General features: G+C 46.1%; 1 protein-coding gene across 3 annotated transcripts in view; it reads left to right on the top strand.

Annotated features, from left to right (window-relative positions):
* Positions 1-24,442, top strand: part of lrrc28 (leucine rich repeat containing 28) — a 59,506-nt gene that overhangs the window by 9,143 nt on the left and 25,921 nt on the right. For 2 of the 3 annotated variants that reach the window (XR_016091335.1, XM_088921382.1), the window contains exons 4-6: positions 17-54; positions 1,792-1,929; positions 13,686-13,892. Coding sequence is in view for 2 of the 3 variants with exons in the window: in XM_088921382.1 (XP_088777508.1) it covers positions 17-54; positions 1,792-1,929; positions 13,686-13,892 (383 nt within the window). In the remaining variant the exon portion in view is untranslated. The remainder of the gene's footprint in view (positions 1-16; positions 55-1,791; positions 1,930-13,685; positions 13,893-24,442) is intronic. The other variant, XM_088921383.1, reaches the window with a different exon arrangement.

Raw genomic sequence — 24,442 nt, 5'->3', positions numbered from 1 at the left:
CTTTCTTTTTTTAAAGGTATCTCCGTTCCAACAACATTGTCATCATTCCAGAAGGTAATTCTTTATGTAGTTTGTTACATATCGCACAATCTGCTTGCATTGCAGTTCAAGTTAAATTGATATGGGTGGTACATTGTAGCTCAAAATGTGTTTGGAAATACAGAGGAAATTCAGGTTACCTAGATTGACAGTATTCTGGTTAAGATATGGAATTTCCTCTTCTTTCAATTAGACGGGGATAACTGGAAGGTAGGTGTTATCCAGGTATCCAGGTGATCCAGGTGGGACACTGGATCCTGGTACAGTACTTCACCTGCACTGGCTCAGTGAAATGCCCTGCTGTGGGCTTTTTCCTTTATTAATTTTCTATCAATAATTTTTCCGCTAATGATTCATTGAAAGTTATTGCAGTTCTTGGCCTATAACTTGGCATTAGCGAGAGAAGCATGACCTTTGATCCAAAAATGAAACAGCTTCCTCCTCAATGTTGGAGGAGAACGCCGAGGACATCAGGAAGCTGTTACTGGTGTGGTTTTGGTAACTTGTGCCCATAGGCTTAATAAATTCTTGTGGTATCTGTGGTACTGAAGTTAAGTCACTTGTAACATAGAAATGTTTTGGGTTGGGAGTACAGCATTTAGGAAACAACTGGAGAAGAGGCCCGCGGGACACTGCAGCTCTCAGACCTCACAAAGCTGGCTGAGCCATGTGCTGGCCTCTCCGGCAGCAGATCTCAGAACGAGCCTGTGGTAGACCCATGTAAGATAACCTTGATCTAGCAGGGGGACTGTGTGATGTTTATCGGATGTTTACTTTTCCTGTTGTAATTGTACAGCGACAGTAGAAAGCTCTGAGTGTGTGTTACATTTGTGATCTCTGAAATATCAGAGCTCGAGAATCGGAATCTGGCCGTAACCAGCCAGGGCACTTTGTCTGCAGATACAGAGGGGTTTATTATTGGGCTAATATTTGTAGTTTTGCATACACCCATTGTAGAATTCTAGTAAGATTGGTAAGCATGCCTGTTCTTCATTGGCCAGTTATCAGGGAGATAAGGGAATTTTTATCTATATTACTTCTTAAGCTACCTTGCTTTGAGATTTTGTTTTTTAGCTCTTTGCATGCATGGTCTACAGTATATGTAAGTTTAAAAAATAACCAAGAAGCTTTTGTCTTGCAGATGTTTAGCAGTGGCAGTGAAGTTAGAATATCTTGTTCCTGAAATGGTGTGAAGATGCTCAGGGTGTTGCACACAATTTTAGTTTCGCCTGATCCCAGCTGGTCGATATCATGCTCTAAGACGTTCTAGCATGTTTTATGGTCCTGTCCCTGGTAATAACAGTGTCCTTACCTACTGGGTCTGAGCTTTTCTCACAGTCGGTTGCTTTTTTGAAGACAGAAGCAAGCCCTTACTACTCCCTGTTAATGGACCTTAGAGAGAGTAGATGCTGTTTGACAAGGATTTTCACTGACTGATCTCGCAGTGTTTACTGAGGCCGTGTGTATGATCAACACTCACACAGTGAATCAGATCATCTGGAGTTTTGAGTGTAATGTTCTGTATTTAATATCGGGGTGATTAATGATGACTAAACTTTGGTTTGATTGTAGGTCTATGTTGATGGAGATGAATTGGGGGGGTATTAAATGCTGATTATTTCAGAGGTGGTGCACATGAGAGAGTTGTGAGTGTGTTGTAAGCCATCCTATGGGATATAGGGGCCACGAGAGAAGGAAAAGGACATGGCCAACCGCTTGACTGTTAGTAACGTCAGTGTTCCTTGTGTCTAGCTATCGGAAGCCTGGCCAAGCTGCAGTCCCTGGACCTGAGCGACAATGCCTTGCAGGTCCTGTGCCCAGAGCTCGGCCGCCTGCGCTCCCTGCGACACCTGCGCCTGGCAAACAATCAGCTGAGGTCCCTTCCCCCAGGTACGCTGTGCTCCAGTGCTGCGCTCATCCGAAACCAGTTACTCGCACGCGGAGCCTCCATCTGCTGTCCCTTCCTCCTCCTCCTCTTCCTCCTCTTCTTCGCCTTCTGACTCTGCATATGGCGCCTTCTCTCCGTCTGGGCGCTTGACTGGGCTGTGAGCTGGGGAACGGTAGAATACTTTTTCTCCATCCAGCATTTTCTATGCAGTCCCAAAAAAAATCCAGAAACATCATCAAACATTAAAGTACTAATTTATTTTTCAAAAGGTGACCAACTGGTCTATTTAAAGCCGTACTAAAGACATTTTTCAAACTCGTGCAATGTGCACCTTGTTTGCTGGCCTTCCTAAGGTAGCTTATTATAGCTCTTGAGGGTGGCTGTTTCCTATTGACTCTGGCAGTACATACAAAAGCTGTTTATTTGTTTGTTTGTCTCGCGGGTTTTGGCAGTGAGCACGGGACCCAGTTTGGCCCTAGTCCCTGCTATGCTTCTATTTTTAAGCCTGAGTGGCTCTTAAAGAACTTGGCTGGTCTGGCTCAGGCCCTTAGTTAATGAATCTTGAGCAGGCCCTTCTTCTCCTTTGGCAACATCCTTTGCCTCGCTTTCTGGTTTCCTAATTTAGTAACGGGGAATAAAAATATCCACTAACGAATCAGGTTTGGTATGTCAGGCAGGCATCCAGGGAGAGCAGTGTTGTTTTTGTAGCAGGCACCCCAGGGAGATAGGGGGAAAAAAACCACACACACACACACACACACACACACACACAGCCATGATGTGGACTTCATACATCTGTGATCACTTCAGAATTTCTCTGCACCAGTGTAAGTTTATCCTCCCTTTTCACATTAAAAATAGTTCTAGAAGAAAAGAGCTGTTTCACACTTTCTTTATCTCTGCAGCTAAGGCAGAAGTCAATTTCAGTTCGCTGGCGGGTTCTTCTCCTGGTGTGAGGGCCAGGTGGTGGGCGTTGTCTCTGGGTGGCCGTGGACTGCAGGGAAATGTTCTGCTTCAAGGCTCTTTCTTTCTAGCCAGTTGTGCTGGAAAGAGTCAAAGAGGGTCATAGATGGCCCGGAAAGGTTCAGGGAGGATCAGAGAGGGTCTGATAGGGCCAGAGATGGCCCGGAGAGGGTCAGAGAGGGTCGGATAGGGCCAGAGATGGCTCGGAGAGGGCCGGAGAGGGCCGGAGAGGGTTGGAGAGAGCCCAGCTGTGATGCAGCTTGTGTCTGTACATTGGGAATGGACATGAAGCCCCTCCAGGAGAGTCCCTTGATCTCTGCTTTAGCTGGAAGGGAGCTTTCGGGGGCACGATTGCCCACTGTGACTCTGAGCCGAAGCTGCAAGACAGAGGAAGCGGCGGGCAGACTCCCCCAGCAGTGCGCTAAGAGGAGCTCAGTGTGTGTCGCCTGATCTCTCCGAGCCGCCGAGTTGAAAAGGTAGCCGTGGGGGACGGGGATGGGGGGGTGGGGGGGGGGTGCTTGATTGTGAGCCGCAGGATCTCCAGTGTGTGAGAAACTGCTGCAGTTTCTAAACAGATGAAGCTCCAGCTGTCTATCCAAGACTCTCCTTTGAAGGTCTTCCCGTTCTTTCTCTTTTAACTGCCCAATATGCATGAGAACTCTTAAAGTCTTCCTGCACAATGGGTAAGTGCCCTCTGTTCTTACCGCTGGTCTGCCAAGAAGTTCCCTCATGCACTGGGGTGCACTCACGTTTCACCTTGTGGACTACGCTACAGAACGGGGCCTTCATGATCTTAACCTTGCACTCCCCCGCCAAATCAGTGTACTGCAGCACTGTTCCTTTTCCCCACTTCGGTCCTAGTTTCAGGTGATTTGTCTTTAGATTATTTATTGCACTCAGAATGCAGCCACCATTACACCAACCCCTTGCAATTCGAAAAACAGCACAATATTGCATGCTGGGCCTGAACCGTGCACACCATTTATTGTGTGTGTGTTCCCAAGCGAAATGAACTGTCTTCCAATTAGAAACAATGTCCAGCTCTGTTTCGTTTAATTAAATTATTAATCCCGTAAACCTATGAAAGGTTACAGCCAAGAGGAGGCCATTCAGCCTGTCTTACTGATTTGGTTGCCATATTATTGATTATCTTATTGATCCAGGCTTCCAATCCAGCAGTTTCTTGAAGGATCCCAGAAAGATAACCGGAACATTGTGGCTGGGGGAAAAGTCATTGTTTTCATTGGCAAATCCACTTTTCAGGATGGGCTTTCTTGCTCTTGCCACTTTAATAGCTCAGGGTGTGAAGGACTTAAGGCTTTTCAGCAACCAGGCTAAAAGTGTAAAAGTGATCTCGAAAACTTTCATGAAAGTATGACCTCAATAGCTCTGTTTCCCATGACAGTGTTGCTCTACCTGAGCAGCAGGTGTTTTGTATTTTTTTGCACATAAAGTGACTTCAGAAAGCCCCCGCTTGGCTGTGGCTTTTGTGTGACATTAACCACAGTCACTTCTTTGATCATGTGAGCTCTGAAGAACAGAAGGCCTAACACATGCAAAGTGCAGTTTAGAGCAAACTTAAATTAATATAATAAGATATTTCAAATGGATAGTGGTAAACATCACTTGAAAATCTAAAGAGTTGCACAAGTTAAAGTTGCTATTTTCAATACTTTTGTTGTTTGGGGAAAAAAATGACAATGATTTTATTGAAGCTGATGCCCCTGGCTTGCTTCATGAAATCACTTGATGAGACTGCTAGAAATCAAACGAGTTAGGCAGATCGAATGGGCTCCGACTTTGTAACCTTTCTTATGTTCTTACATTCATCAGAAGCATTCCACACTTTGTGTGAAGTCATTTTGCATGCTTTGTCTTAAAAAAACAAATCAATTAAGTTCCTTGACAACCAGTTTTTATTGTAAAAATGTAGTCTCTCAGGGTCTCGCATATGTATAGCAGCTGTATGTCTATGTACTCAGTTCTGTTCTCTGTGCAGTGACTCTGAGTGTTATCAGATAACCAAGCAAATGTTCGTTCCAGCTGAATGTGCTCACAGTTTCTAGCCTTGCCCCTGTCCTTCATATTCAGACAAAATCAGAATATTTCCGATTCCAGAATTAAAGCTCTGAAAAGAGCCTTCTGTGACAAGGAGAGGTTATCCATTGTTCACCATGTGGTCCGGGCAAGTGGTGAGTGGTACCTGATCATCACGGTGCTAGTCCAGTGCTCTACCCTGTGACTGTCTGGGTTATGGGTGTATACACGTATATTATATGTGTATAAATACAAGATGATTGTAAATGTGGTTGGCTGACTTCTGAGCATGAAATTCAGTACACATACAAGTGGCGCCATTGAGAACACACCATTGACCACTGTCTCTGCTCGGTGTGACCAGCATTTATATTGGTGTTGGTTTGTGCACCATGTCAGCTGGACACAAGCGATGTGTGTGCTGTCAGCGACCATGGCAGACCCTGCTGCCCTCTGCCCCGTTCGTATGAGCTCCAGATGTTTGAGCTCTGTGCTGGAGATTTTATTATACAGCTGTTTGAAGAGCTCAGCTGACAGTATCTGTGTGTGCACTAAAAAAAACCATAAATGCTCTTACATCTAAAGAGTGAACTTTACATTTGTTTTGAAATAGGATTTTGAAAGCCAAAATTGTTTGCTAGAATTGTGGTAGTTTTGTGTATGCATACTTTTGCATACTTTTAATGTTTTGTTGTTTTATTCTTAACACCTTTTGCAACGTTGAAAGGATGTTCATTTTACTTGCTTTCAGCCAAGGAAGTGTCTTTTTTGTGGGGGGTTGTGGGGGGGTTCTACATAGCAAAGTGTTTTAATTACAATACAATTATGCAACTCAGAGAGTTTCTTCTGCTGCCCTGGTGTGATTGTTTTGCTTTGCTTTCTGTGACTTCTAACTGGGAAACATGAGCAGATTGAGCAAATAGGCTCATTGCTTTTCTTGAATCAGCGTGCATGAGCCAACACGTGCCTCACACATGCTACACTTACCAGTTTCTGTGTCTGAGTGAGCTGTTTCCTATCTTGCTATCCCATAGCTAGAAACCTAATGATCTTTGATAGTAATGCATCAAAAAATAACCCATTTCTGGAACATGTTAAACAGAAGTAAACACTTAGTTTTGCTTTTTTCGCTCTGCTGTCTCTCTAGAGACAAAGATAAGTAAAGACACCTTTAAAGTGATTTTCTACCACAGTGTTGTACTGTGCATTTCATTTCTGTCACATCTATGCCCACTTCCTGTGTACTTCTGTCCACAGCTAGACCCACCAACAGCACTGTCTTTGCAAACTTCCTCCAGCCTTCCTCAACAGCTCTTTTCGTCAACTGAAAGTCGATGTGCCTGGGAAATATAAAATTGTCTTGTCTTGGACATGCAAACAAGTGTCGGACGTTGTGTTGTTCTTTATACAAAATGGGCACAGGAATCAGAAACGCAAAATGTGAATGACAGTGGGAAGCTCCATCAGTGACCTAGCTGATTTGTGGTGATCTGTGACTGCTTGAATGTAAAGACAAAATCAAAATGTTTCCAGTGCACTTGGTACTTCTGAGCGAACTCAGGGTACTGAAACTTTCCTAACTTAAACTTCCCTGCCTGAGAGCTCTTAAGAAAAGAGAGCAGCATTGTGCTTTCTAAAGTGCCACACTGGCTCATTTGCTGTTCCTCACAAAGCCACAATTGACGGTTAAGGAAAGCATGAATTCAGTGTAAATCAAAAAATGGCAGTGATGAGCGTTGTGTGTTCTTGGAAGTGCTCCTCAAATCCGTACGCTATAGCTTCCTGTTTTAGCTCATTGACTTGGGCATTGCCGACATTGCTTTCATCGTCTGCTTACCAATATTCATAGCACACTGAAACAGAGTAATATTCTGAGCTGCAAAATTACATAAATGGTTTAGTACTTAAAACAAATGTATCTTGTTTTGTCTTGTCGCATGTATGCTAATTTCTTTCCAGCTGCTGCTTCAGATAAAGGGAGCTATTCAACTGTGGAGCGTATAACGTTTTCCAGTGTTTTAATTGAGGTGTTTGTGCTAGTAATAGCTTCTTTAAGAAGAAGAAACAAAACTAAATGCTTTAGCTAAGGGAAATGCCAAGTAAAACAACATGGCCCAACTAAATAATGGTTAAGACTCAGTAAGTCGAGTGAATGTATAAGGTTTCAGAGCATCTGGGTTTTGTATTCTGATTCTGTTTGCTTTCCCTCTTCTCCCCATGTCTTAGACAGCTAAGAGCTGGTGAGCCTTACAGAAATTGTGGTCCAAGAACTCGAAAGACAATTGTCTGCTTAAACCCTCAACCATTGTTCCTTTTGGAATCTTTTACTTTGAAGGTGTTCCTTGTTAAAAAGATGAGATTAAGCGCAGGCTTTCAAAGAGTATTATCTCTACCGTTCAGAGGATGCTACAAGAAAGAAAGTGACTATCTTGTCGGTCCTATCCTGTATGCAAAAGATGTGGACAAATCATCTTAGCATGGTGACAAATGTTGGAATGTTTGTTTCTCATGCAAAGCCCCATTTAAGCAGAGTTTCAAATGTTTGTGGTGCAGTGTTTGTAGTGTGCCGTGCCACGCGTCTTGGCTCTTGCAGTCTGAGTTCACCAGCAGTGTAAGCCTGGAACACGAGCCTGAGTCTTGACACCCCCTGGGGTCTCCGGAGGGGTGAGAGGCGCAGCAGCGCGCAGACCGCACGCTCGAGAAGGAGGGGAGGGGGGCTGTTGTCTCCCTGCACCAGCAGTGTCTGATTGCAACAGGAACAGAGCATGCTCTGGTGGGTTTCTGTCATTTCAGTGCTAACCACAAACAAATTTCGAACACAGTCCAGCACCTAGTCAGGGAGCAGGAATGCAGTTTATTGTGCTATTGCCTAGCATAAACAAGTTAAAACTTGATCAGGAGAGCAAGGGTCTTGCCCATTTCTTTACCGGAGTCCTGCAGATTTGGAGAAGTGAATTAGCAGAAGAACAATCACTTGTGCCTTACAGGTCTACTTTGCTGCTGCTTTGCTTTTTCTCCCCCACAGAGCACTGGCCTTGCAGCCGTTTTGTGTGTCAGATTTGGTTTATTTGCAGTAAAACCAGAATGCTTTGCAGATGTGGAGCCAGGCCACAGCTTGTAGGGGAAACGGCACATGTCAAAGCCGTGGTAGACACCCTCTGCGCATTCGGCTGGCTTTGAAAGTGGTGCTGGGGCACAGGCACCTGGGGGCAAAGACTGTGTCTCAAGCACTCGAGATCTAAAAAATGTTCCGATTGCAGCAGGCCTCGGGCCTGGCATTCCTCTGCAGTGCTTGAGCGCTTTAGTAATATTCGATGTTGTCATGATAGATGACATTTCTGTACGCTAATCACCTTTGTTAATCTAATATGCAGCGCTGATGTTTGTTACCACCCAGAGATCCAGACCACTGTGAGACAAGCTTTGATAATGCATGTGAAAGCGAAGTGTTACCAAGTTTATGCTGTTTTGTTTAAATGCATTTCGAACAGAGTAGCTTTAGATTGTGAGATATGGATATATTATCTCTTAGGAAACTAAACAGAACAACAACAACAAGAACAGGGTGCTGGTTCCTAATCTCAGCCTCCCTAGCCTCAGAGTGAGGGTTAAATGCCAAACAAGAGCTCACTAACCTTTGAGGAACTAATGCTGTCTTGGTATGAGTAAGCAGGGGTTTTGTGATCTGGGGGAAATATCAATAATGAAACAAATACAGTGCCCCCGTGGCCTCATCCGGTGTGGAAAAAAAAAGAAAGCAAGTGTTTCGGGTAGCTGCAGAGACACCGCTGGCTGCTATGTGGGTCAGGACGAGCTCTCGGCGGAGGGCAGGAGATTGATGAGGAATTGTTTTCGGGTTCCTCTGGTCCCTGCAGCTAGGGGCCAGCTTCCCAGCCAGGTCTGCTGTTCTTTAGACAACCTTCACTTTCTCCTCTCAGGCGTTCCTGCACTGGCTCTTCTTTGACTTTCCGCAAAGCGAAAGAAAAGTGCCCAGTACCTGTGGTCAGGTGTTGCAATTGGTGCTGCAGGCCCTGTACTGTCTCCCTCCCTCATGGCTTCCAGTTAACTTCTCTCTGCAAATTCACTCCTGTCAGGAGCATGTACTCAAAGGAAAAAGGGAAGGTTTTTTAAATGTCTGTGTCCTTAGCTCTTTATAACGTCAGTATTGATTTGTTGGAAAGCAAGGCGACAGAAATGAAAAAGAGCCACATATCTTTACTCTTCTCTATCCCAATGCATAGCAAGTGCCAAGAGCCTCTGGAAGGATATAGCCAGTGATGTACAGATATCCTTCTGTCTGTAATTACACAGTCATTCTATTCTTTTTCATGAAAGTTTGTTCATGAACTGGACATTTGAGCATGTAATAGAAAGACAGTTATCACGCAATGCTGGGGTCGGGCAACAGAGGGCAGCAGAGAGACTGCTCTTGCAGTCAGCCAAGTATCGCTGTGAGCCGTCTCCCTGCTGGGCAAACTGTTTTGCAGAACAGAAGACTGCTTCAATTACTTTGCCTATACCATCACACATAAACCCTTCCTGCCAGTCCCCATGCTGGGACTTACTGTATCAGCCTTCCTTCCTCTGGAACTTGCATCGCATTTCACTATTTTCACTCTATATCCATTTCTGTGGAGCTGAGGGGTCAAGACAAGCGACACTAAGGTGACAGAATCTCATTTGTGCTTTTCTTCACAGACGTCAGTATCTTCCAATGACTTCATAACCAAAAAGCATCGCACACTGCTGAAGGAGTAGCTTCTGGCTGCTGTTTCTTCTGCTGCATGGCTGCAGTTGTCTCTGAAACCTTCAGTGCCTGTTGTGGCTGCTGAGGGAAAGACCGGCTTTCCCACTTTTTTTGGAGCGGGATATCTCGTTCCCGAATTCATTCGTTAATGTTATCTGTCATGTGATCTGTCTGATCATCTGGCCAGCAGGGGGCGCTCACCCTGTGGTCTATGTGGGTCCTAATGCCCCAGTATAGTGACGGGGACACCACACTGTAAACAGGCACCGTCCTTCGGATGAGACGTAAAACCAAGGTCCTGACTCTCTGTGGTCATTAAAAATCCCAGGGTGTTTCTCGAAAAGAGTAGGGGTGTAACCCCGGCATCCTGGCCAAGTTTCCCAGTGACCCTTACCAATCATGGCCTCCTAATAATCCCCCTCTATGAATTGGCTTCATCACTCTGTTCTCCTCCCCGCTGATAGCTGATGTGTGGTGAGCGTTCTGGCGCACTATGGCTGCCGTCGCATCATCTAGGTGGGGCTGCACACTGGTTGTGGTGGAGGGGAGTCCCCATTACCTGTAAAGCACTTTGAGTGGAGTGTCCAGAAAAGCGCTATATAAGTGTAAGTAATTATTATTATTATTATCATCATGCACAATTCCCTTAAACAGGCCTACAAAAGCATGCTCCCCTCAACATAGCTATTGGCAATAATTTTACCCCAGAACTCCACACGGACTGATTCGCGGTTGGGCAGGTCACGCATCGCGCGTCACACACACTTTGCAGCCTGGGTACACACTTTCCGCGTGGGCCGGTCTTGCCTGTTTGTGGTCAGGAAACTCTACGGGTAAGAAACCCCACTGTCCTATTCTGCCTCACCGGGGGTAATCATCCTGCACCGCTGGGGGGCCGCCGAGCTCCTCGCTTGACTGAACCTTACCTGACGAGCTGAACGAGGCCTCATTTATCATTCAGCCCAGGCGTTTGCACACAGCCTGCGTCGGCTGCCTGGCGTCAAGACCTGTGGGACGATTTCCTTAAAAAAAAGGCAAACGGCAAGGAAACTATAGCAGACACACGTTTAAATATTTGCATGCGGTGGGCTTGGGCTTGTTTTCCGAGACGTGTTGTCTGTGGCTCTGCTGGCTTACCAGCCGCCTGCTTGAGGACAGTGTCCAGACTGTATTTTAAGAAGGATCTGAGCGAGCCGCTGTGCTCTTCCTGCGTGCGTCGCGGCGGGGTCTGTGCAACGTTTCAGCCACCGTGTGGAGGTGATCTCCAGTCTTGCTGCATGAAATTCCACTTAAAGATGTTTTTACCCTGTTTTATAAAGTATAATGAAAACCACGTAGTGGACAGAAAGGCTTTGCTATAGTTCAGGTGGGGAGCTGCGCCAGCATGCGTAGGCTACAAAGGAACAAGTAATAGTAATCACACCTGAAGAAGGCTCCATGGCTGAAACGTTGTGTTTTCTTTCTTCTCTTTTCATCAATAAATTTCAATTCGATTTATTTTTATATAGCGCCTTTCACAACACGGTTGCCCTAAGGCGCTGTTACTTGTTCCAAGACTTTCCTATGTTTTTTTCAGATGATGTTGAATCTGCCATTAATTTCAAAATTGAAGCATTAACTTTGAGAACCTGCAACAGTGTTTCTCGTATTGTCCTCTCGCATGTGAAAATGAGTTAATTTTTGTGCCTGATAGATCAGCTGACAGATCTCACCCCAGCGAGTGTGGGTGGCCTGTGGCTAGCGGAGAGCTGAGGAGGACTGGAGAGTAGCAGAGGAAGAGAAAGGAGAAACTGAATGGTGAACCAGTTAAAGAGGCTGTGGCTCAGTAAGGCATTCCTTTAGTCACCACGTTCTGGTCCTGAGTCAACCCCATCCACAGCACTGGATTTTTGTTAAAAATGTTTGATCAATTTGTTCAGAAGTGCTGATACAAAAACACATATTTTGTAAACCCTATGAAAATGCCGTTTTAATTTTCTCTCCTTTGTCTGGTCAAAAACAACGTTATTAGAAATGAATGAGAAATGCCACCTAATTTTATTTTTTCAGCATTTTGCACAACATGTTCCTCAATTTAATACTGAACCGAATCTGTTTAAACAAAATAATCAAATCAAATCCTTTTACAGTATATCGTCTGAAGGAGAGTGCATGAGCTTAGATATCAGTTACATTTCCTTTTTATTTAAAAATATCATTATCTTGAGGTTGAATCTCAACAAAAATTCAGAAAGTTATATGGTTTTCTTAAATTTTAATGTGAAATTTCAACATATTCAGCCCTCTCTCTTCTAAAAAATAGTGCCATATGAAAGATAATCCATTGTCTAGTCTGCAAGGTATGTTTTCAGTTACCTTGCTTTTGTCACAAGTCCTTCATTTGCTTTGCGATGGATTGTCTTTCTCCCTGTGTCTCACAATGCATGGATTGTGATTTCACTGTGCTTTACTGTGCCTTTACCATGATACCTTTGGTGCTTCTCTACCACCCCAACACATTTTCTATCCCCAGGACCATGAACCACAACTTTTCCATCCTACAGGATGATCCCTCCACTGGGGCCCTCTTTTCTGATCACCCCATCATCTCATATCGCCGACCACCTAATCTGCGTAACCTTCTTGTTCACAGCTATCTTGACCGCCCTCAGCAACCATCCACACCAGGCACTTTCCCTTGCAACAGAGCTCGCTGTATCACCTGCAAGTACACATCTAACACCACACTCATTCGAGGCCCCTCAGGACAATTCCGGATCACTCAGATGGCATCTTGTACCTCCAGCAACCTTATTTACTGTATCTCTTGCAGTAAATGCCCAGCCATCTACATTGGGGAAACAGGAAGGAGACTCGGAGACCGCTTCAGAGAACATGTTAGGGTTGTGAAGATTAAAGATTTCTCCAGGCCTATTGTTTCTCATTTCGCCTCTGACGGCCATGATCACATTAATCTCTCCGTCTGTGTTCTCAAAGATGGTTTTCCTAACCCCCTCATCAGAAAGACTACAGAAACTAAAATTATCCTGCAGCTAGGATCACATCTTTACCTTTCTCTCAACAACAGACTCATTTTCTTCTAAATTCTGTCTACTCATTGTAGGTTTCATTTCACACCTCTCTTCACACCACCTGATTGGCCACTCTGTCTCTCCCCTGCTCCCGCCTCCTGCCCCCCTCTCTCCCAGCTTTTGTTCTCCTGCACTACATTACCTTTGCTTACTGCCCTGTCTTTCTCACACCTGAAGAAGGCTCCACGGCCGAAACGTTATGTTTTCTTTCTTCTCTTTTCAGCATGGAATAAACCTATTACAAATATACTTTGATGAGGTTAAAAGCTGAAGTTACTGTTATAAAAAATGGCCGCTTGTCTTCTCTACAGAACTGACAGTGGAAACTCTGTGAAATCCTCCTTTTTCTGTTCCTCTCCAGGCCTTTCAAGTGCTCTCCTGTGTGGAGCTTTACACTCACACTCTTCTTGTAAATCCACAAGAACCTTTAATTCCCTTTGGAGTGAACCTGGTATGAAACTAACACATGCCAGGGCACAAATTGAGAACATAGAGTAGCTGGGCTGCCAGAACTGCAGCACTGTACGTCTCCATGTTTCCCATGCTCTTGTACACAGAGTCAGGGTTGGTGTTCTTTCGTTCGGTGCAGGACTGCTGTCTGTCTGCTGTCACTCAAGAGCTGCTAGAGCAGCTCCTGTTCTTCACATCTCCTGGTGCGATGGAGGCGCCTGTAGTGGGTGTCAGTGCACCAGCTGCAAGTGACACCAGACAAACAGCAGCTCTGATGAGACCCCGCTGCTTCACTGAGTCTGATTTAGCACCTTGAAAGTAAGCGCATTCATATCTCAACTCTGGAGCTGAAAAACCGCGAACAAGCCCTACGCACACTTCGCTCGCACAGCTGTGCTGCTGAAGGAACGTGGGATCTTTTAGACGCTCTTCATACAATCCCGGGGGCTGTCGGCCGTGTATAGCATTAGAGTTTTCGTCTCCTTGGCAGAGATTGGGGACCTGAGGGACCTGGAGACTCTGGACGTGTCCATGAACTGCCTGAGCGCCCTGCCGGAGAGGCTGCACCAGTGCTTGTCCCTGCAGTGCCTGACTGCCGACCGCAACAGCCTGCGCTGCTTCCCTCGCCAGCTCTGCCAGCTGCACAGCCTCAACGAGCTCTCCATGGCGGGCAACTCCCTAGCCTTCCTGCCCCTGGGTGAGTGGCCGGCCCTTCGCTGCAGGAACTGGTTTTCCCTGACTCCCCACCTCCCAGTCCAGGCCCATGGGAGAAGATCAGTGCAGGGCTACCCAGAGCACCTTACCCCTTGAGTTTCCCTGAAGTGCTCCTCGGTTTTAAAGGTGGGACTCTGAGCTGCTGAGCACATCTCAGTCAATGCTCAGTACTACTTGGTTAAAGGCAAAGGCACCCATGATGCTAAAGGTAAATAATACTGGGCAGGCAACCCTGCCACTTTCCAGTGGCACCATTGCAGGGCTTTTGTTCATTCACCTAATTCTAGAGTTTCCAACCTCTATGATCTTTGAGGATTCGGAGATCCCTGATACCCTCATTGAAAATTCCTTAATTAATTGTCTCTGAGGTACTTAAATGGCCTCACTGATTAAGGTCACACGATTAATTAAGTTTTGCCTAGAACAATGGCATCGTGCTGCATCATGTTAAGGGATTCTAAAAATCCTTTAGACGTCTCTCAGTGATGGACAGTGCAGATTCAGTCTCCTGATTGTTTTAATGAGCACACTCTCATTTCAAAACTCATGAGGAAGGGAGTGTCTATCCACAGAAACGTAGTGATATACAGGCATATCACCCTGCAACTCACAACTGGCAGCCCACTGAAGCTCAGCAGGTGTGAGCCTGGTCAGTACCTGGATGGGAGACTCCTGGGAAAGCTAAGGATGCTGCTGGAAGAGGTGTTAGTGGGGCCAGCAGAGGGCGCTCACCCTGCGATCTGTGTGGGTTCTAATGCCCCAGTATAGTGATGGGGACACTATACTGTAAAAAGAGGCCGTCCTTCAGATGAGATGGTCGACCGATGTCCTGACTCCCTGTGGTCATTAAAAATCCCAGGGCATTTCTCTAAAAGAGTAGGGGTCAAATTCTGGCCTGGCCAAATTTCCCCCTGGCCTTTACCAATCATGGCCTCCTAATAATCCCCATCACTGACCTGGCTTCATCACTCCCCACTGAGAGCTGATGTGTGGTGAGTGTACTGGCCCACTCTGGCTACATTCGCATCATCCAGGTTTGGCTGCAGACTGGGGGTGGTGGAGGGGATCCCCATTACCTGTAAAGCTCTTTGAGTGGAGTGTCCAGAAAAGCGCTATATAAGTGTAAAGAATTATTATTAATTATTATTATGTATGGTTTGCTTTGAAATGACGAGCTGTCCAGCTACGCAGTGCACGCAGAATCATGACTCGGGGTTTAAACACTAAGGCCCATCGTGCTTCTGTATGTGGGCCGGAGCCGACCAGGCAGAACCTCTTTTTCAGAGAAGATAAATGGCCCCAGATGCACTTCCGAGAAGTGGTAAAGTTTCGCAATGAGTTTCATGCAAGATCAGATTCCAGAATCTGATGAATCAAGATGAAGTTGTTGCTGTAGTTAATTGATACCTTTTGTTCACAAAGCTCAATAGGTGTTCTAACATGTTTACATGCAGATATACATCCAATATACCAGGACTGGGCACGCAGAGCACCCAGATCCATGTGAAATGGGGTACAGCCCAGGCGTCCCAAAAAAGATCAGGATTTCGACGAGTTATGTCTCGGTGATGTGTTTTTTTCCCCAATGGTTTTGATTAAAACTCAATTTTACAACAGTTTTTTTTTTAAGAGCACAATTCCATTTCAGATCTGGAAAACAAATCTTGTATTGCACACAGCCCTGGGTCCTGGCTGAAGACTGGATACAGTCTGTATTTATCTAGGGAAGGAAAGCTATGAAAACATGTGCCCTGAAAAAGCTGGTGTGATGCAGTACTGTTTGTTCATGAAGTACCAGACTTTTCACGCTTGTATTTAGTTCATGTCTTTCAGATAGAAAGGCCCCCATTAGGCTATGATGAGGTAATAGATAACATTAAGAGAAGAAAATGTGGGGTTATTTATTATTGAGGTGGTCAGGTTGCCTGTCTGCAGTAAAAACGTTAAGGATGTTTTAAGAAGAGCTTTTGGCAGAGCTATTTCTTTTTCTCCCAGAAATGTAAATAGGACAGATGCTTTTTTTTGGTCAAACTTGATCTCGTTAAAGGAACCATTATGGAAATAATCTATAGATGACTTATATGGTAGGTTTCTGTAAATGTTCCAATTCTACAGAGTAGGATACATTTTCATTGAAACCTTTAGGTTATTTTTATAAGGGTATTCTTTTTTATAAAAGAAAGAAGAGAATTAAGATCAAAAGCTTGAGGAGCAGCTCTGCTCCATAGGTTTTCCAGCATTGACTCCCTGCCAAACATTTGGAACTAATTTCCCACCGATTGGAATGGAAAATTGGAGAATGGGATCGTAACTCATGGACACTGAGGGAAAACAATAAGAGGATCAACTTGGTGGAAAAAATAACACCTTGCCAGCTAGCTTCGACAATAGAAGTGTTCTGAAGGTACAGTACATGGGGGGACATGAGGAAGATTAACGGATGCATGATTTTGAAATTAGTTTTGTTTCTTTTGCATTAGCTCCGCAGTACGATAAAGTTAACCTCATTGACCACATAGAATTTCAAAGTGTTCTCCTTTTATACATTACTAAAAACCTTCCTAGTGAGAAACCATCAAAAGTGCACACATCTCCAGCTTATTTTGTCCATGAGTCAGTAAGTGGCTCCAGTCTTGGATTTAAGTAGCAGAAGCTGCCTTTGGGCAGAGATGAGAGTGAATCCTGTAACGGAGGTATTTATAGGGTTTAAACAAAATGAATGCAATCTGTCAGAAGCTGTTTTTAGTTACGTTTTTAGCATGCAAATGTTTTTTTTAAAGGAAGGACACGTCTGCACAGCTGCCTTCGAGTGTTTGGTGAATCTCATGTCCTGATAAGTGCTCCATGAGCTACCCCCTTTCTACCCTGCGTTGCTGTCACATACTGTTGTGGCACCCTTTTTTGTAAGCTGTGCTGCAGATGAGGGCGATTTGGGGAAAGGTCTTATTGATTCCTACGGTGGGCTTTCAGTTTGTTTTCACATAGGACCTCTAGACAACTAGACATGTGACTTATTAGATATCCGTCTACATATGGCAGGAGCGTGATCTCTACCGATCTGTGCTACCAACCAATTGGTGTATCTCTACCAATCTTTTGCAACAAAATACCAGTTAGATAACATCTTTTGCAGAAATTACATTTCTTTCCATATTCCTATCCACTTCATATTTGCTGCTATTTGCTGTTTTGTGATTCAGAAACTTCTCAGTCACAGTGCTGATGAGCAGGACAGGCAGTAAATGTGCCCTGGGATTGGGTGGGCCGTGAGCTGGCCCTGGCGTCCCTACGATACACTAGTCTCTGGGACTTGTGCCTCACCTATGACCTTGCATTATTCTCCTGTAGGACACTGTGCCAAATGATGCATGTCCTGACACAAGAGTTGTTGGGAGGAGAGGGTTCACAGTCCTCATTCCTTGTCTCTAAGATGGTATGGAGCCCTTGCTGCTGAGCTGAGCTGATTAACAAACGAAGAGAAACCTAATTGGCAGTGCCAAACCTTTGAGAAGAAAAACAAAATAGCTCACAGTTATTTAAAGATCCTCGTATTTTTAAACATGCCTCTCACAAGGATAATCTTCTAATAGCTGTGGGTTGATTGCAGTTCTTATTTAAAATAATCTTCCAATCTTTTTTGATTGGTATGTTTCTTGGTTCCAGTTCAGGGTATATGCCAGCTGCTTAAATATCCTACAAAAACATTCCTTTCAGAGGGAATCAGTGTTGGCACAAATCATCCTGGGGTTTTACTCGTTAAGTTAAATAGGATTTTTATTTTTTTCGTGTTTCTGAATTAAAGTTAAATCCCATCTGAGCGAGTTAGACACAAAACTCAAAAGACATTTTATATCGCACACTTCCAGTAGAAACTCCCATCTTTTTTTTTTCAATTAATCAGAGACATCTATTTAATTATCACAGGGTTCAAAAAGGTTGACAGCTGCAAAAGGCAAAGCAGATAACCTTTGAGGGGAGAATTTAAAAAAAAGTGTCATGCTTTTGAATTTTCCTTCTTTTCTCCTGTGAAGTTTAATGAGTAGATTCCACGTTGCACACTGAAAGAGCACAGGCCTGCTTTTGAACCAGCTTCAAACAATAGCAGGGCGGACAACACTGCACGTTTTGTTCTGTGCCAGCCATGTGGATGGCACATGCTAATGCTATGATGTAAGGAGCAGAATCGGTGTTTGTTAGGGATTTAGTAGCTTCTGGTCATTCCCCGGAGCAAGCCTTTGATCTGGAGAATCTGAAGGAGGCAAATGGAAATGTTTCAGACACAGCAGCGCTCTTGAAAGTAGCCACATGAAAAGCGCCTTTGTGGCATCGTGCTAGTCTTCCACAGATGGACAACTTCCTTCAGCTATAAAACCCACCCCAGCCAGATGTGATGCGCAGCATCGTGAGAGCAGAAAGTCCTGACGTTTCACTCTGAACCTGCTAATGAGCAGAATCTTTCTCCATGTGCACGGCGATTATTCACAAGAGTGCTTAAGGATTGTCGATCTTGCTGACATCTTGCTCATCTCTTATTGAGCCGCCTTTTCCCTCTCTCCATTGTTAAGGATCCTGCACTTCCTCGTCAGAGAATTTTTCAAATTAGGTTCTTGGTGACACCGGTTTTGCAAGATTTGTGTTGTAGGTCTCTTCCAATGGTCACCTTACTTTATACCTGAGAAAGGGAGTAAGGGAAAAGGTTTTTTTACAAGTACGTTCATGTTTCACAAAGTATGTTCATCTAAAGGAGATGTGTAAAATCTTTGCAGAATGTTAAACCAAGTACCTTGAAGGCAGATTTCATGGCTACCTTTTATAAATCAAATATTATTCTCCTCTGCCAGGACGAGGTAAAGTACCTCCAGGTATCCCCCCAGACTTGAGGGAATGTTCTATACTGACTGGTGAAATTCAGAACAGAGTCTACTGGGGGGACTTAATTCAAGTATTTTATAAATGCTCAGAAGTATTGACTGGCAACCCAGTGGACTTCATCAGGACCAACAGTGAAATACAAACCCAAGGACACAAGCTGAAACTAAATCCCGATTTCTGCTGCTGGGCTTGCGTTCAATAGCTCAACTTTAACAAAATAATGAAGCGCTTTTCCAACCATGGCAAAGGTTCTGAAAGGGTACTGAAAGTGGGCTGGAAGTTGCTTCAGTTTTTATTTCATGTTAAGTTATAAGCTTCAGTAAAATATTGGCTTTACTTTCTGAAGTGCTTGCTAAATAAAAATAAGTGATGTCTGTTAAATATACTTTATATTTTATACATATCACCATATACACATATACATGTAACTTTATTGACTGCTCAATATAATACTTTTTTTCTGTGCATCACTACTATGTGTTTTTTAGTTAACAGAAATAATTGAACCTAACTATTATTAATTCAACCTTTTAAAACCTGAGCTTTTGAATTCTCTGTTAAATACAGTACTGTATGTCTGTAATGATCCTGTGGCTCTCTCTTCATATAATTCAACACAAATTTTATAAAGCTGACACTTTTATCCTTGAAGTAACAAAATACAGAGCAAAGTGAAAATAAATGCAATATTTCACAACAGCTGTATTTTAAAGATGCAGTGTGTGTTCAAACCATTGTTCATTAATTTGAGAGCCGTCATTTAGGTTTCTAAATGTCAGAAAAAACAGTAATTCAGGGTCTGCATTTGTGGAAAAAGCTGTGAAGATTTTTTTTCTTCTAATAATCTACAAGTTCCCAAAATGTTTATGTCAGTGTATAAAAGTTTTAACGCATTCCTTCACGGAATGCATCTTTGTTTTTTATTTTAGTTAGGAAGTTGTGTGACATTAATATTAGACACTGAAAGGTAGGCTTTAAGAAATGGAGAGCAGTAGCTGGACACAGTTCTAAACAGCATTTTTTAGCACTGATGTTCCAAATCTGAAACAAAATGGATAAAACGTGAATCATCTCTGTCTTGGAAGGAAGTGGTCTCAGTTTCATTCAGTGTTGCAAAGTGTAGGTTATTTAGCTTTTTGGTTGCATTTGCATTTAGAAGGTCCTCTTTGTCAGTTAGTTTTGTTCTGAATGTGTCCGTTTGTCCCTCCAGAGTTGCTGGTGTAGTTGTTGCAGTTTCTGGGTCGAGCCGGTGAAAATCAGGTAGCGAAGCCAGTGGCAGTGGAGACAGAGTGTGAGAGGAAGTGTGTTTGTGACCCAGAACAGGAGGCAGGTTATCACGCAAAGAGTTGTGGGAATCTGGACCTGTCAGCTAAGCAGGCTGTTGCTGCCCTGCCATTCACCAAACAAACCTGTAGATGCAATCCTCAAATCACTTAGCTAGCAGAAGCAAAACAAGCTGATGTTTGGCAAATGTTTGTAACCTTTCTTATGTTCTTACACTCTTACACATTGGGACTCAGTGGGTCACATTTTCTCAAGTGTGCGTTGCAAGCATGAACTGTCACCTCCCTTCAAGTTTGGTTAACATGTCTTGACATTCTGCAATGAGATTCGAGCATGAATAACATTGTTGCAAGAAGGATGCCTTTTTTCAGAATCATGTTTGTGGAACAGAGAGCAGATATTTACAGGGGAACACTGGCACATCCTGTGACAAGCAGTCTCCTTGGTAATCTTGTGCATTTATCTCCATTCAGTGTGTTGTGTTCTGAAGCTTTACAGGAGATTAAAGAGACAGCGCATTGTGAATCTCACCCGGAATCTCTTATCTCTGTACAACATGGCCTATGTGCTGCAGGTTAAAGAATCCTTCCTCTTGCTAAAACTGCGCTGTAGCTCATGCTGTGCAAGCTCGCACTGCAGAGTGTTTTGTAGACTGTTTGATATGCATAGCTCCTGATAGCTCGTATATGGCCATGGCTTTTTTCTTAGGAAGTGCAGTAACCCAGGTCATTTCCAGTGGCACTGGAGCAGCTCATTGCTCCCTCACCTTTTCCTCGGACTGCCGGGCTTTAACACAGAGCTCTACCTGAACCCTGATCAGCAAACCGTATCGCAATCAAGCTCCAATCTGAGGCTGTGCCTGTTTTTATTGGAGGTGGGTGGGCTAGGTCATTGACTGGATCACGCAACAGCTTGATATCGGAGGGAGACCTTTAGCCCGTTGCCCAAGTGGAAACACGTGAGAGCTGCGGTGTGCACCTCTAGTTGTACCGACACGGATCTCCATGCCCCATAGCGAGCTGTTTGAAGAGGGGCGGCGCAGCCTGGAGGGTGGGTGCTTCTCGTTAAGAGCCCTGTCCTTGAGAGCCAGGCTTCTTCAGTGCTCTGATGAGGCCTGCGTGCGAACACACACAATTCTGCTGCATCTCAGAAGGTGCTGTTTCACCACCCTGCATACGGTCTCCCGTGTTCCCTCGATGACCAGGTTTTGAACGTGGTTTTTACCACATCACACTCTACAGCCTGTCTAGAGTGGTCATACAGTACGTCCACCACTGTTGCTGCCACCATGCATTAGCTCAGCGGGTGCCCTTATCCAGGGCAAATTACATACTGTAGCTTGAGAAACTAATTGGTGTAGGAAATGCTTTTATACAGCAGTGCAATTTGCATACATCAGGAATACGATACAGGTCTGTGAATAATAGTACATTAGTATTGATGTAACACAGGTCAGAGAAGAGATATAATGGTGCAATTTACTGTAAATACTCAGTCCCATCGAACTTCAAGTGGGAGTGGGAGATGTGTGTGCTGTCCCAGTGGGCAGTGGGAGTGGGTGATGTGCTGTCCCAGTGGGCAGTGGACAGTGGGAGTGGGAGATGTGTGTGCTGTCCCAGTGGGCAGTGGTAGTGGATGATGTGTGTGCTGTCCCAGTGGGCAGTGGGAGTGGGTGATGTGTGTGCTGTCCCAGTGGGAGTGGATGATGTGTGTGCTGTCCCAGTGGGCAGTGGGAGTGAGAGTGAGAGATGTGTGTGCTGTCCTAGTGGGCAGTGGGAGTGGGAGATGTGTGTGCTGTCCCAGTGGGAGTGGGAGATGTGTGTGCTGTCCCAGTGGGCAGTGGGAGTGGGTGATGTGTGTGCTGTCCCAGTGGGAGTGGGTGATGTGTGTGCTGTCCCAGTGGGCAGTGGGAGTGGGTGATGTGTGTGCTGTCCCAGTGGGAGTGGATGATGTGTGTGCTGCCCCAGTGGGCAGTGGGAGTGGGAGATGTGTGTGCTGTCCAAGTGGGCAGTCGGAGTGGGTGATGTGTGTGCTGTCCCAGTGGGCAGTGGGAGTGGGAGTGGGTGATGTGCTGTCTCAGTGGGAAGTGGGAGTGGGAGATGTGTGTGCTGTCCCAGTGGGCAGTGGGAGATGTGTGTGCTGTCCCAGTGGGCAGTGGGAGTGGGTGATGTGTGTGCTGTCCCAGTGGACAGTGGGAGTGGGAGATGTGTGTGCTGTCCCAGTGGACAGTGGGAGTGGGAGATGTGTGTGCTGTCCCAGTGAGCAGTGGGAGTGGGTGATGTGCTGTCCCAGTGGGCAGTGGGAGTGGGAGATGTGTGTGCTGTCCCAGTGGGCAGTGGGAGTGGGTGATGTGCTGTCCCAGTGGGCAGTGGGAGTAGGAGATGTGTGTGTTGTCCCAGTGGACAGTGGGAGTGGGAGATGTGTGTGCTGTCCAAGTGGGCAGTCGGAGTGGGTGATGTGTGTGCTGTCCCAGTGGACAGTGGGTGATGTGTGTGCTGTTCCAGTGGACAGTGGGAGTGGGAGATGTGTGTGCTGTCCCAGTGGGCAGTGGGAGTGGGTGATGTGTGTGCTGTCCCAGTGGGAGTGGGTAATGTGTGTGCTGTCCCAGTGGGCAGTGGAAGTGGGAGATGTGTGTGCTGTCCCAGTGGACAGTGGGTGATGTGTGTGCTGTTCCAGTGGACAGTGGGAGTGGGAGATGTGTGTGCTGTCCCAGTGGGAGTGGGTGATGTGTGTGCTGTCCCAGTGGGAGTGGGTAATGTGTGTGCTGTCCCAGTGGGCAGTGGGAGTGGGTGATGTGTGTGCTGTCCCAGTGGACAGTGGGTGATGTGTGTGCTGTTCCAGTGGACAGTGGGAGTGGGAGATGTGTGTGCTGTCCCAGTGGGCAGTGGGAGTGGGTGATGTGTGTGCTGTCCCAGTGGGAGTGGGTGATGTGTGTGCTGTCCCAGTGGGAGTGGGTAATGTGTGTGCTGTCCCAGTGGGCAGTGGGAGTGGGTGATGTGTGTGCTGTCCCAGTGGGAGTGGATGATGTGTGTGCTGTCCCAGTGGGCAGTGGGTGATATGTGTGCTGTCCCAGTGGACAGTGGCAGTGCGAGATGTGTGTGCTGTCCCAGTGGGAGTGGGTGATGTGTGTGCTGTCCCAGTGGGCAGTGGGAGTGAGTGATGTGTGTGCTGTCCCAGTGGGAGTGGGTGATGTGTGTGCTGTCCCAGTGGGCAGTGGGAGTGGGAGATGTGTGTGCTGTCCCAGTGGGCAGTGGGAGTGGGTGATGTGTGTGCTGTCCCAGTGGGCAGTGGGAGTGGGAGATGTGTGTGCTGTCCCAGTGGGCAGTGGGAGTGGGTGATGTGCTGTCCCAGTGGGCAGTGGGAGTGGGTGATGTGTGTGCTGTCCCAGTGGGCAGTGGGAGTGGGTGATGTGTGTGCTGTCCCAGTTGGGAGTGGGAGTGGGTGATGTGTGTGCTGTCCCAGTGGACAGTGGGAGTGGGAGATGTGTGTGCTGTCCCAGTGGGCAGTGGGAGTGGGAGATGTGTGTGCTGTCCCAGTGGGCAGTGGGAGTGGGAGATGTGTGTGCTGTCCCAGTGGGCAGTGGGAGTGGGTGATGTGTGTGCTGTCCCAGTGGACAGTGGCAGTGGGAGATGTGTGTGCTGTCCCAGTGGGCAGTGGGAGTGGGAGATGTGTGTGCTGTCCCAGTGGGCAGTGGGAGTGGGTGATGTGTGTGCTGTCCCAGTGGACAGTCGGAGTGGGAGATGTGTGTGCTGTCCCAGTGGTCAGTGGGAGTGGGAGATGTGTGTGCTGTCCCAGTGGACAGTGGCAGTGGGAGATGTGTGTGCTGTCCCAGTGGGAGTGGGTGATGTGTGTGCTGTCCCAGTGGGCAGTGGAAGTGAGTGATGTGTGTGCTGTCCCAGTGGGAGTGGGAGATGTGTGTGCTGTCCCAGTGGACAGTGGGAGTGGGAGATGTGTGTGCTGTCCCAGTGGGCAGTGGGAGTGGGAGATGTGTGTGCTGTCCCAGTGGGCAGTGGGAGTGGGTGATGTGTGTGCTGTCCCAGTGGACAGTCGGAGTGGGAGATGTGTGTGCTGTCCCAGTGGTCAGTGGGAGTGGGAGATGTGTGTGCTGTCCCAGTGGACAGTGGCAGTGGGAGATGTGTGTGCTGTCCCAGTGGGAGTGGGTGATGTGTGTGCTGTCCCAGTGGGCAGTGGAAGTGAGTGATGTGTGTGCTGTCCCAGTGGGAGTGGGAGATGTGTGTGCTGTCCCAGTTGGGAGTGGGAGATGTGTGTGCTGTCCCAGTGGCAGTGGGAGTGGGAGATGTGTGTGCTGTCCCAGTGGCAGTGGGAGTGGGTGATGTGTGTGCTGTCCCAGTTGGGAGTGGGAGTGGGTGATGTGTG

This window comes from Atractosteus spatula, chromosome 7, assembly GCF_055471065.1.
Source record: "Atractosteus spatula isolate fAtrSpa1 chromosome 7, fAtrSpa1.hap1, whole genome shotgun sequence".
In the NCBI taxonomy this organism is placed as follows: Eukaryota; Metazoa; Chordata; class Actinopteri; order Semionotiformes; family Lepisosteidae; genus Atractosteus; species Atractosteus spatula.
Note: the sequence above shows the minus strand (reverse complement) of the source record. Positions and strands in the feature narration are given on the sequence as shown.